Source organism: Ambystoma mexicanum, chromosome 3p (genome assembly GCF_040938575.1).
Source record: "Ambystoma mexicanum isolate Mex_15411 chromosome 3p, UKY_AmexF1_1, whole genome shotgun sequence".
Taxonomy (NCBI): domain Eukaryota; kingdom Metazoa; phylum Chordata; class Amphibia; order Caudata; family Ambystomatidae; genus Ambystoma; species Ambystoma mexicanum.
The window spans coordinates 1,151,899,914-1,151,913,713 of NC_090925.1; the positions used below are offsets into that span (position 1 = coordinate 1,151,899,914).

Below are 13,800 nucleotides of genomic sequence, written 5' to 3' on the forward strand. Positions count from 1 at the left end.
CAAGGATGTGTCATGTGGATCCAATGAGAGCATACATTCTGAGAATAGTTTACATTGTAAAAACACAAATTACATAAATATCACTTTAAACAAATCTCAATATTCCATTTACAGTATCCAGTCTGGATGTTGATCTGAAATAGCATATTCAAAGTTAATGGGGCCAAGTGTAGAGCTGTACCTTTATTTAAAAAAAAAAAAATAACAGAAAGCGGCGAAAGCTTATATCCAACACCAAGCTACTTGACATTCTTTCATATTATATTACCAGATACACCAATTCTTTCATATTATATTACCAGATACACCAAGCTACATGACATTCTTTCATATTATATTACCAGATACACCAATTCTTTCATATTATATTACCAGATACACCAAGCTACATGACATTCTTTCATATTATATTACCAGATACACCAATTCTTTCATATTATATTACCAGATACACCAAGCTACATGACATTCTTTCATATTATATTACCAGATACTAAGTAGGGCAAACTACCACAAATTAAAGAAAGGTGGTTCTTTGTGGGTGCGTTTTCATAGCAGCCCTCTGCAACCCAAAAACAAGAGCTTGACAACAGCATAGTTTGAAAATTAAAATTGACGGTCGTCATACATGATTTGACTGTAAAAATAATGTAACTCTCCTACAAATTGCTGCCCTATTTTCAGCGTGTTCTCCTTCCTGTTTCTGACTGTCTAAATTAGGCCGCTTTGTATTTTTCACAAACATTAAACAGGTTGAGTGAGAATAAAGAACTCCAACTCAGTCACGAATGCCTTCTGCACTGGCATCGATATTAAAGGACACCATTTCAGGGAAACCAGAAGATGGCAACAGAAGGCTGATATTGGACAAGGGGGGGGGGAGGGGACTATTCAAACAGGCAGGGGTTCCCGTAATCGCATAGCGTACACCGAAAACAGTGGGTTATGATGAAGGAAGCCTATCCATATACAATTTCTTTCTTTTCAGTTCGGTTAAAAATTGAAACGTAATCTCCCATTGCTGAATGAAATGACATGTCATTTATCAAGCTGAAAGGCAAAGCAGATTGTATTTAATTGTTGTAAATACAAAACCTAGTGACAAAACTACAACAGCTCCACTAACACATGGACATTTTCTTTTTACATCACAGTTCCGTCAGGAAAATGTGTGTTTAAACAGTGAGCACGTGATTCGGGAAGGACCGGAAGGATGGTGATTAAGTTAATGCAATATGCTCCCGTTTTGTACAATGAAACAAATACTTACATCTGGAAGGGTGGTTACTTATGTCAAAATAATAAAGTGATGGGTCTTGCGCACTAGCAAGCCATTCTCTCTGATCAGTTACATCCGCGCATCTGTACTTACCGGGCTTTAGAGTTTGAGTGTATCCTAATCCAATGAGGCTGGAGTTGTTCACTTTCGCCTGCAAAGCAAAAAACACAAACCGTGTTTATATGAACATAAACTGATACATGTTTCCAATTAATGTGCACAGCGATAGGTGTAATATGGGCTTTACACAGGTTTAACGGAAAATATACACTAGTCATGAACATCAACATACTGCATAGCCACGTGCGACCTGATATGCACTCTAGGGCCAAAAGTACTTAGACCATGAACTAGCATTCGATAAACCTCAGATTTCGTGGCGCAATCTTTCAAGTCAGACATAACCTTACTGTGCGAGCTCTGCATATTCAATCTTTCACACAAGTAATCCGTTTGGGTTTTTTTTTAAAGAGCTTTTTGATCTAATTTCTGTCGTTAGATTTACTGGGCCATGGCCGCGTCACAGAAATGTAGCAATCACTATGGCATGAAGGCAGGTGTGGCAACTGTTACATTTACTGCTGAAAGGAGTGGGGGCGCAATGTTTGATCCAATTTACATCACAGGATGTGCCACCACAGACGCATGCTAGTGGGAAAAGCACTGGCTAGACCTTGTTCTTTCAAAAAAGTAATGAAAAGAAGGTTTAAAACCAATCACCTACTGGCAATGCACCGGACATCCTTTGGCCTCCTCTTCTGCAACGGGGCAGACCTGCTAAACAGTTGTAGCATACAAGTCTGCCTAGAGTAGCCATCATGGATTCAAAACTTTACACCCACCCCTTGCGTAGTGCAAATAGGCCACCCAAACCCCGACCCCCCCGGAAGTACATTTCTCATAAATGAACCCTCATTTTTCACTGATCTTGAAGCGGGTAAATGGACGAAATCGTTATTTTAAAGGGGTGAAACGGACTATTGCAATGGTGTGGGGGAGTGCAGAGACACTCAGCAAATGGTCATCAGACAAGGATGTCTGTATGATACTGGAAGAACGAATCTACAACTCGTGGGGCTGTAGCCAAAGGTTTTAAAGTATGGGGCAAGTGGAAGGGATAGGGCAGAGGGAATTGCGGGCAGTATCAGTGGGAGGTGAAGTATTGTGAGGTAATATAATATTTGTTGGTTCTGTACATACGGAGCGGGGCGCTCGACGATGTGCCAGTTTGTTTTTGCTATCAATTTAAAAAATCCCAATATATTGTGAAAAAAGAACGAAAAAATAGTTTCAGTATAATTTGTAAGGGACCTCAGTTGGTTGATGCACGTGCTTTAGTGATCCCTGTGCATGGCATGGCTCACAAGTGTGTAATCCTGTGTGTGTATGCAAAACATTTAAACCATCTGACTCTGATGCAATGAGGAACTCATTCGGTCCATGCACTCTGGGAAGCAAAGGGAAGGCAACAGAGAGCTGCTAATAGACTTGAGCCCTAGGAACACTTTGCCCAGGCGAGCAGCAGGCAAAAGCGGGAGCAGAACGTTGACACACTCATGCCGTGGATGACGGGTGATACAGGAGGGACAACTAAAGCAGTGCTTGCAGGGCTAAAAGTCTAAGGATTAGGCAAGCAGCCTCTCCATGCATTAATAAGTTTCTTCTCCACACCAATCACAAATTGTGAAGCAGTTAAGAGACCCAACTGTCTCTCGCTTGTTGGTGAAAGATACGTTTACAATCGGGCTTGGCGATTCGTTACACAATCAAGCTCCCTTCTCAAGTAGGCATTGTAGCACTTAATGTAGGCCACTTTTCTGTTCGAAGGGCACCATGGCGCTCTGAAGCCCTGAGCCCCAAGCAATGGGTTAAGGGGACGTTAAAGTCAGGACTTGCAGAGCACCTCAAATGGGCCGACTTTAGATTGTGTGTGAAGTCATCATCCACTCTTAGTAGTGGAAACAGCAATGCATTTTATTGATATGGATGATGTGAAAACAATGCATCTTTAGAAGAAAAAAAAAACACCTATAGAAAGTTACATCAACTGGTGTTTTTCAGTTTTCGAAAATCGTTTCATCTGCTCGGGGTCAAATTAATCAGTGCGGTCAGAGCAAAGTAAAGTGTAAGGAGCATATGCGGCTGCATCTCAGCGCCGGAAGCTCTCATTCATGGTCCATAGATTGCCCTCTCAGGAGTATCGTGTGGTTGATGCTGGGGCAGGGAGCATAGACAGAACACCTCCAGTTACCCCGTAGTTTGTGCCACTGAATATAGGATTTTAAACCAGTATTTCTTACACACTGTATTTCTTTGTGTGTCATTCAGTGTTTTTATTGAGAATTAATGCAAACGAAAGCACATAACTATTCAGTAACAATAGCAAAAGTGAGTCCAAACTGGAAGAGAACAAAGCGCATGAACATCTCATGTACAAAAAAGAATAACTAGTGAATGTTTACATAGCAGATCACGGGTTCACTACTCAGTGAGAATGCCAGCGAACAAAATCAAGGAAAGAAAAAAAGGGAATAAAAAAAAGGGAGGGGGGGCTAGGGGGAGAGACTTCTAAAGTAAGGATCACAACAATGGTAAGGACACATCTTGGGGTTTATCATGTACGGCTGGGAAGTCACTCTGGTTAACAAAAGACATTCCGGTAAACAAAAGAAATAAAGGGGTTCCATTCAGCCAAAAACTTTGATATTTCACCCTGAACAGCGGCCTAAATTTTACTCATGGCTGCCACAAACCCTATCTTAGCCCAACATTCGCTTACATCAGGGGAATGCAAAACTTTCCATTTACGGGCTACTACCACCCTGGCTGAGACCAAAAGATGAGTAATCAGTTTGGAGGGTGCCCCCTCCAATTTGTATAGGCCACCCCCCTGGGTCTATATGCCCTAACAGCACTACTTGTGGGTCAAATGGAAACTCCAACCCTGTGATCTCCTTAATCTGAGCGAGTACCTCCTTACAGTAAATCTGAGTAAGATCACATGCCCACCAGCCTACAGCTCGCCCGACCCCCTCACTACCAATGTCAATCAGATGGACAACCCTAAGCCCACACACAGGATGCTAAGCCACCCCATTGCCTCCCCAAACTCTCACGGACTCCCAACGATTATCTCAACAAGGGAAAGCTGCACCACACAACAGCCATCCCAACGGCCCTGCTCCTAGACACCAGCCACCACCAATCCCAATTCGCCAAGTCCCTTAAAAAATGTTCACACCCTTAAAGACGCATTCAAATCAACCACAGACACTTGGCCCCTCCTGACCTGCACACTCCTCAATGCCCGCTCCCTACCCGCCCATGCACTGGATATCAATCATCTCATTACCAAAACACAACCATGACGCACTAGCCATTTCTGAGACCTGGCTTCATGAGGCCTCTTCCCCCTGCCCTATCCCTAGCCATTCCCACCAGATACACCATCTTCCGGGGAGGAGGCGTCGCCCTGATAGCTAGAGACTCCCCCTCACTGAGACCGATTAACACCTCCATCGATGGCAACATAGACCTAGTATCTCTCAAGCTCTCGCCCTCACACACATGTACCATCTCCACATCCACCCTTCAAAAAAGCTTGAGGTAAACCTACCCCATATTCTTCAGGCTAACTTAAAAGCCCACCAAAATTATCTTATTAAGAGACCTAAATTTGGGCCTTCATGAGCATAACGACCCACTAGCCACGTCACTATCCAATGCCGTTGGTACCCTAAGCTTCAGCCAGAGCATCACCAACCCCACCGACGCACACTAGACTGGATAGCTGACCACAACTTCAAGGTCACTACCAGCGCCAACTCACCCTGCCTCTGGTTGGACCACCACATCATCCACTTTGCTATCCCACAGCACAAAAAACCCCAAACCGCACCCAATCCATTATTTCCTGCAGTCACAGCGCTCACGAAAGCTCACCAGAGATAACATCTTGCCTCTGCTACACACCCCATGCCCCCAGCTCCCGTTCACCACTGACCCCAAGTCACTAGCGGATATATATACCTCAACCCTCTCAAACGCAGTGAACACCATAGCCCCCCCTCCTAGTTCCGCATAAAACCAAAGCTGTCAGACACTCCAGCTCCTGGTTTACCCCCGACCTAACTACGCTATCAGAAACGCCAAGCGCAGCTAACCTGGCTAAAGAATCCCATTAACACCCTGAAAAAAAAGACTTCACCAAAATCTCCAAACTCTATACATCTGCCATAATAACTGCAAAATCCAATTAATAAAATACAAGAATCAGCAATGCCAGTTCAGACGCCTCTTCAGGGAACTTGAATCTCCAGCCTTAACCCCCTCTACCCTCACTAAAGACGAAACGTGGTGTTCGGGCATCCAAACAGGTCTATTAGGTAAAATTGAAACCCTGAAAAAGAAAATTTCAACACGCAACATTCAAGAAAGACCCCAAAGTAGCAACCTCCAGCATCGCACCCCCCAATCCCTCTACCCCCCAGTTCTTCTTCAGAGACCTATCAGAAACACAAGGCAAAGTTAAATAAAAGCCTGAAACCCTCAAACTGCAAAGGCGATCATATGCCCGGCATCCATTAAAGACTGTTGACATACTAACCCCCCCTTCATCATGGCCTTCATAAACGCCTCCTTCACGAAAAGCACAGTACCAGCGAGCATCAGAGAAGTGTGGGTCCCCCCTCTCCTAAAAAAACATCCTTAGACTTAGCTATTCCCTGCAACTAGAGGCCTAGCACCACTGTCCCCTTACTAAAAATACTGGAACAGTCAGCCTACCTGCAAGTTCAGCAGTTCCTTGAGGACAACCAAATCCTAGGGATGCAGCAATCAGGTTTCCGCCCCGGACACGGCACTGAATCTGCCCATAGCGTCTAGGTGAGATTAGGGATGAGGGAAACTCTGCCCTGCTCATCCTCCTAAACCTATCTGCGGCTTTCGACATGGTCAACCACCAAATCCTTTGCCACCACCTTGCCATCTACTCCATTTTCTCCCCATCAGCAACTGCCTGGATCGCACCCTTCCAGGAAGGAAGAGTCATGAGGGCCTCCTTGCAGATCGCTAACGCCTCACCTTCTCCCATCCCATGTGGGGTACGACAAGGGTCATGTATCTTTCCAACCCTATACAACATCTTTAACAAGCCCCTATTCAACATTTTGGACTTGCTCGGCATAGCCTACACCAACTATGCAACGACACCAAAATCCTGATTCCCCGCTCTCAAGCAACTACGCAGATGACCAACACCCTCAATATCTATTTCAAAATAAAGGCCTGGATGGCAGCCAATCACCTACGCCTTAACAACAAAACTGACATTTTTATTAATACACTGCCTTCCCGATTGACAAGTGCTCAATTCCTGTCTCAACCACAGTTAAGACTCTAGGGGTTTACCGCAACGCTTCACTCACCATGTCAAGACAAGCGAGCGCCATTGCCTCCTCAGCAGCCTACGCCACCAAGGTCCTGAATGCGGCCAGACCCTTCCTCTCCAAAAACAACTACCTAACCATTGCCCGGGCAATCGCCGGATCCAGGATCGATTACTGCAATGTTATATACAAAGGCACCTTCTCAGATAACATCCACAAACTCAAAGTCATCCAAAATAACGCCCTCAGAGCAGCCCTTAATATCCCAAAAAGAGAACATATCTTTAGAGCAACAAGAGAAGCACACTGGCTACCCATCCAAGAGCGCATCACCTTCAAAACTCAATCCATTGCCCTTAAATGCCTCTCCAATACAGTTCCCCCCATACCTCGCCCAAATAATCACCAAGACCCACCAGGACCCCCTACACGGATCGACTAATCGTGCCCAAGGTAAAGAGATGCAAAGCCGGTGGCTCAAGTTTCCCCTACCCTGCTGCTAAACTCTGAACTGCCCCCCTGCCCCCTCCCTGAGGGCTGAAAAATCCTACTGGGTCCGCAAAGCGCTCGAAACTCAGCTCTTCTCCTAACCCATTACTCCCCCTGTCCCCTACCCTTATCTGCTAGTATTTTGCTCCTGTAACAGCGCCTCAATGCCCCCAGGTTGTATGCGCACTATACAAATGAAATAAATACATAAAATAGTGTACCAGGGGCTTGAAAATATCTCCAATAGAGAGACGTCAATTCAGGATCCCTCTTATGAAGCCGCTCTGGGGTGAAATAACATCTGTATAGCAATTTGTGACTGTTCCAATTCGTCACAGCTAGAGGATTTTGCAGCCCTAGACCACTTATTGAACCACGCTAGCTCATCTATCAGGGAATCCAAGTTCGCTTCGCACTGGACCATATAGGTATGTGGAGACAAAGCGATTGGCATTCAGGATCTTATATAGTGAGTACACTTTCTTGGCCGGGGTATCTCCTTGAAACAAATCCTCAAACGGGATGATGACCCTCCTAGCAACTTTAGAATTCACGACCTAGTGCCGCATCTAAATGAAATTTGTCTGCATCCCCAACCATAAACATCTGTACTCATTGGGCAAAGGTTAATGGCTGCTCTTTTTCGAAGAGCTGGCCACTCTGAGCAAACCCCCATCCTTCCAATGAGCGAATCCCCTCGTCTGACGACCTGGGGGGAAATCTCAGGAATGCCAAATGTACGCAAGTGGGGAAGGGAACGTAGAAACAGCATATTTACGCGCTGCTTTTCCCAGTAGTCTAGCGCAGTTTTAATGGATGGTAGCAGGTGGCTGCTACCCTTACGTGCACAGTAGGGGTGTGCCAGCACCACTCATGTATAGGTATCCAAATCACCGATTGCTCAATATCTGCCCAGTGTTTTGGAGAGAGACAGAGCCTCATTGTGACTATCCAGCAGAGGGGCAATTCCTTGGATGGACTCAGAAGCTCTAATGGCTCCATGGACAGAGCAAATACAAGATGGGATAATGGACAGCCCTGCAAGGTTTCCCAAGAGAGAAAGAGGCTCAGAAAGCACTCCATTCATCTCAATTCTAGTGGTCGGATGGGCAAAATTGTCAAGAACTCCCTTTGTCTAACAAGTGGGGCCTGAAGCGACTATAGATGGGCCACCGCAGTGACATTAACATCTGTAATTGAGAGTGGGCATTTACAGATTTTGGGTGGGCCTTGCCCGCTCATGCCCTACCCTGTCTAAGCCTCAGAGGTACGATCCATTCCATCAAATGCTTTTTCAGCATTAACTGACAAAACAGCCAGTTTCTGGTTCATCTGTCTTGCCCATTCGACCACGTCTGTGGACCTCCGGTTGTGATCTTGAACCTACCGCCCCAGAATAAACCCTGATTGGTCCCTGTGAATAATCCCAAGAAGAATACCAGCAAGTCTGACGGCTAAGATCTTGGAATAGATGCGGGCATCATAGTTAAGGACCGCCATTAGCCTACACCAGGAGCATTCAGTGGTATCCTTGTCCGGTTTAGCTAACAGTCAATAAAGACTCCCCGATCATGGGCATAATTGAGCCAGTTGCAGCAAAACTGTAAATAATTGTACTAAATGTGGGAACAGGACCCCAGAGAATTTCTTATAAAAAAAAAGGGGCGAGGAGCCATCAGGCCCTGCAGTGTTATTAGTGGGAAGAGAGCAGATAACTTGAAAAACCAGTTTCAATGTATACTCTTCGGGAACCCTACGGAGATGACCTGTGCGAACAAAGTCACTCTGCATGGCTTCGTTTCAAATCGTCGGCCTTAAACAAGTCAGGATAGAAACAGGAGAGTATATCTAACTTAACCTGATCATTCGTCTGTGGGCAGCGGCCCTCATCTTTCAATTGCTCTATAGTATTGTAAGCAGCTTGAGCCCGTAGCTTATAAGCTAATGTATGAGTGGCCTTATTGGAGGTTTTGAAATAAAACGGTTTTGTCTTCAGAAGCTTATGAGGGTGGTCTGCTGCCCACAGTGGTTTTTGTTCGGCACACGCAACTTAATGCCATCCCTTTAATACTGTGTTTCTAGGGCCTGCACCTCACTCTTTCTCAAGCTGGGATGCTTCCAAGATGCGTTTCCTCGACATGGCTAAGCTAATGAGCTCCCCTCGAAGGGTAGGCCTTAAAGGCTTCTTAGACTGTTGCAATCGCAACATCCTCCGTCATATTCTCTTGAAAGTACAGAGATTCTCTCAGAGATTGAAATACAATAAGCCACATCTGCCAAGAGGGACTGGCACCAGTTCAATGGTGGAGGCTGCGATAGTTGCCAGCTGAGTCCTAGAAATGAGAAAAAAGTCAATCCGGGAGAAACTCTGGTGCACATGGGAATGTGCATGATACCCATCATGAGGGTGCTGATGTCTCCACACATCTCTTCATTGCAGGTCCGCTATTGTTTTAGTAAGGGAGATGAACCGAGCCAAATCAGAATCCACTGAGTTCCTAGATCTATCCATCCCATTGTTCGAGGCCACATTAAAGTCTCCCCCAATAATCAGATCCCCTTTCTGGAATTGAACAATGCGGGGGAATGTGGGGGTTATAAAATGGATCCGGGTGTTGATTTGGATCATATACTGATACCAAAGTCAGTTCTCAGTTTCCCAGTATAACATGTAGGCCCAGGATCTCCCTGTTAGCCCTCATCTCTGCAACCTTTGTAAAGGCCACTGGGTAACTGAATAAAATTGCAACTCCAGCCTTCTTCTGTAGGGGTGATGCAAAGAGCTGGTGTGGAGGGCATCCGCGGCCAATCCTCTTTAAAGAGATTAGTCTGTTGGAGGAGCACTATGTCAGCCTTCAACTCCAGGAGTTTCGCCAAAACGCTGCTCTTCCTAGGTGAGTTGAGGCCTTGCACATTCAGAGACAATATTAAGGTTGCCCATGTGAAAATATCATAACTGTTCATGCTACACACCAGATAAGCCTGAGCAATAATGGACTAGTAGAACCAAGGCCCCTTTGGGCTTTCGTACACAGCCCATGCCCCGACATGCATGTCTCTACCAAAAAACTCCAGCCCAAATGATACCCACCAGAACATAAAATGTCCAAAGATAAAGGCATATCAGCTGACGAAAATATAAAGCGTGTCTGTACCTTGAGAGTGTTGCAGAAACCAGAAAACATGAAGGAAAACAACCTTGATGAAGCATCAGGTTAACAAGAAACCTCATGCACTGGCAGGCACTTCTGATTCCCTACCCATCACCCACTCTTGACAGAAGAGCACTTTGTGAGACATTGCCTGTTAGCGAGTATAGGTCAACCAAAGATATAACCATGACAAACAAACAGATCCTGAAAAAAAGTGATAGTGGCACCTCTAAAGGAGATCCCACGTTGCGACCTGGTCTTCTTCAAAGTTAAGGAACTAGTTTTCCAAAAGTGCCCACATGTAAGGATACATGGAAGCAGATTCTCAGTCTGCTGGAAGTTGGAATAGACCATATTTGTGCGGTCGAGTATAAGATCGGATTCCATGGCATCGCCAAGTATCTCAGTGAATAGATCACGATGTAGGCTTCCGGGTCCCGATCTGGCACATCCCTGGCGATAGCTCTTCTTCTCACATTGTTCCGGCAAGAGCAATTTTCACTGTCCTCCATTTTCTCCTCCACAGAAGTACGATGCACCTCCAGCGCCGAGAATCACTGCTCCAAGAGGTCAAAACTGTTGGCATGGTCGCAGAAGGTTTTTTTAAGATCCCCTAGTGTGTGCTCTGCCTGCTGCACATTATGGGCCAGGTCAGTGAAGGAACTTTTCTGTTTATTTATGTGGATGCTATCTCCCTCTAAATGAGCTGGAGCAGGTCCGCAATATCAGCTTTGGTCGCTGGCTGGGAGTCAATGTCTGGCTGGATCGATAGCAGGGGGGGGGGTTAGGCTGACTAACTGTGGGCAATTTAGGCGTTTAAAGCAAGTCCTTAAAGGGATAGTACAGTAAAAAAAAATATTTTAAAAATAGATAGGCAACATTAAAAAAATAATACTAGCACTTTTTTTTAAAAAAACTTCCTATGTAAAATTTTGAGCTATTCAAGCTCAAAATTCGCAAAAGCAAACACATGGGCACATCCATTTTGTGAAATGGATGCCCGCCTGTGCTGGCTTTTGCGGCACTAATGAAGTAAAAGCCAGCCAGCTGTAGTAAACAAAAGCTACCGCTGGGTGGCTTTTCCTTCATTGGTGCTGTATGCAGAGGACGGGGACCGGAGACCAGAGCAGGAAAGCTGCAGCTGAATCTCGGTAAGTGCTAGTTATTTTATTTTTTTTAAATAAGAACTAGCTGCGTTTTCTTTTCTAAGTTTTCCGGGCTGGAGGAGCCCGGAAAACTTCAAAATAAAACTGCAGCTTTAAAAACGTTGTATTTATGTTTGCGGTCGCTTTTGAAGCGACCGCAAACATAAATACAACGTTGTGTTTGAAAACGCTGCGGTTTTTCTTTCCAAGTTTCTCAGGCTCATCCGGCTCGGAGGAGCCTGAGAAACTCGGAAAGAAAAACCGCAGCGTTTTCAAACACAACCGTGTTGTGTTTCTGCCTGCTGTGGCTATCACTTTGGGTCTCCGGTGCTCCCCCAGGGGAGCACCCGAGACCCAAAGTGAAAGCCAAGGCAGGCAGAAACACAACACGGTTGTGTTTACATGCCGCAGTGTTTCTGCCTACAGCTGATTTCCCATTTGGGGCTCTCGGGCTCCCCACGGGGGGCCCAAGAGCCCCAAATGGGAAATGCTAAATGCTGCAGTGTTTCTGCCTAAATCTGCCTTCTATTTGGGGCTCTCGGGCCTCCCATGGGGGAGCACCGGAGACCCAAAGTGATAGCCACAGCAGGCAGAAACACAACGCGGTTGTGTTTGTGGAGCCTGAGAAACTCGGAAAGAAAAACCGCAGCGTTTTCAAACACAACGTTGTATTTATGTTTGCGGTCGCTTCAAAAGCGACCGCAAACATAAATACAACGTTTTTAAAGCTGCAGTTTTATTTCTAAGCTTTCCCGGCTCCTCCAGCCCGGAAAACTTAGAAAAAAAACCGCAGCTAGTGCTTATTTAAAAAAAAAAAAATAAATAGCACTTACCGAGATTCAGTTTAAGCTTTCCTGCTATGGTCTCCGGTCCCTGTCCTCCGCCTACAGCACCAATGAAGGAAAAGCCACCCAGCGGTAGCTTTTGTTTACTACAGCTGGCTGGCTTTTCCTTCATTAGTGCCGCAAAGGCCAGCACAGGCGGGCAACCATATCACAAAATGGATGCGCCCATGTGCTTGCTTTTGCGAATTTTGAGCTTGAATAGCTCAAAATTTTACATAGGAAGTTTAAAAAAATAAAGTGCTAGTATTTTTTTAATGTTGCCCATCTATTTTTAAAATACATTTTTTTACTGGACTAACCCTTTAATGGAAGTTCCAGCCTTCACCTTCTGTTTGGTTGCCTAAATGGCGTTCCTGGGCACCATGAGAGCACTCTCGAAACACAGCTATAGCAGGCACTCAAATGACCTTCCCAAAATGAAAGACCCAAATATTAACCCATCCAAAAACTGTTGGGAATGTCCTTAGATTTCAGGTGTGTCGAGGGGCACCTTGCCATGTGCAGAATGGGCTCGGAGGGGGGGGGGGGGGAATAGAGGAGGGGAGATGGGTCATTCCAACCGCTTCAGACCTATGCTTTAATGTCCTAGTGGATTAACACCATTCGGGAACTGGTGCACCCAGCCTCATCCAACTTAAGGTGCGCATAAAAAAATTAAGCTGGCTGAGGAAAGGCCTGCTGGACACAACGGGGAGGAGACATCCTTCAGAGTACCAATCTGGGCTGCTCGCCCAAAGCCAATGTTAGGAAAGATTTCATTCATGTGCAATTTTCCCTCTGTTTATGGACCCGCCCACACTTTGCTTTTCTTCTTCAAAAGATCCCACGAAGATGCATGCAGGTTGGCAGGGTTGTGGAGCGCGCAAGTCTCACGTCTTAATCAGCCTCCTGTCAGGCCACACCCCTGCACTGTTTTTTATGATGGGTTTTTTATGATGGTTAGTAATGCATAACCGTTTGTGACACTCACAAAAAAAAAACCTTTACATACAAAACTTATGGGGAAAAAAAAAGCAAAACTAAAACTTTATGTACACTGTGCCAGCCGCAGTATGCTTCATAGCACATTAATAATTGTGTAGAGCAAACAACTCAGACAGGAATTAAAACACTAAGGCAAGTTTCACTGCTGGAGATGCCTTTATCAAAATCTCTGGACCAGATTACTGTTTTCTAGCTAACCCTACATGTATGTGCCCTTAAACAGGATGATTCAACAACACCCCTATTCTTCTTTGGGACAGGAAATGACAGAAGGGATCAGATGCCATACAGTGAGCTCCCTTGGCTCCCCAACCCAATGAACATCCTTTCGGGTTCAGGCCCACTATCTCGCACAAGCCTTTTCCAAAGGGATCAGGAGAAAAGGAGCTGTCAGGCAGGCTTCCACGTGGCTCATTGATCACCAGTCATGAGATTGTCCTGCCTCTGAACAGTCAAGTTCCTAGAAGTTAATAGACAGTGCCAACTCTTACTCTAAGCTCCGATTTTCCTGCAAATGTT

The 13,800-nt window shown here is 45.4% G+C and overlaps 1 protein-coding gene across 1 annotated transcript in view; it reads right to left on the bottom strand.

The window, feature by feature from the left end:
- The window catches only part of VDAC1 (voltage dependent anion channel 1), a 172,561-nt gene that overhangs the window by 26,523 nt on the left and 132,238 nt on the right, over positions 1 to 13,800 (bottom strand). The window contains exon 8 of the mRNA XM_069652541.1: positions 1,373 to 1,430. Within this exon, the coding sequence (XP_069508642.1) occupies positions 1,373 to 1,430 (58 nt within the window). The remainder of the gene's footprint in view (positions 1 to 1,372; positions 1,431 to 13,800) is intronic.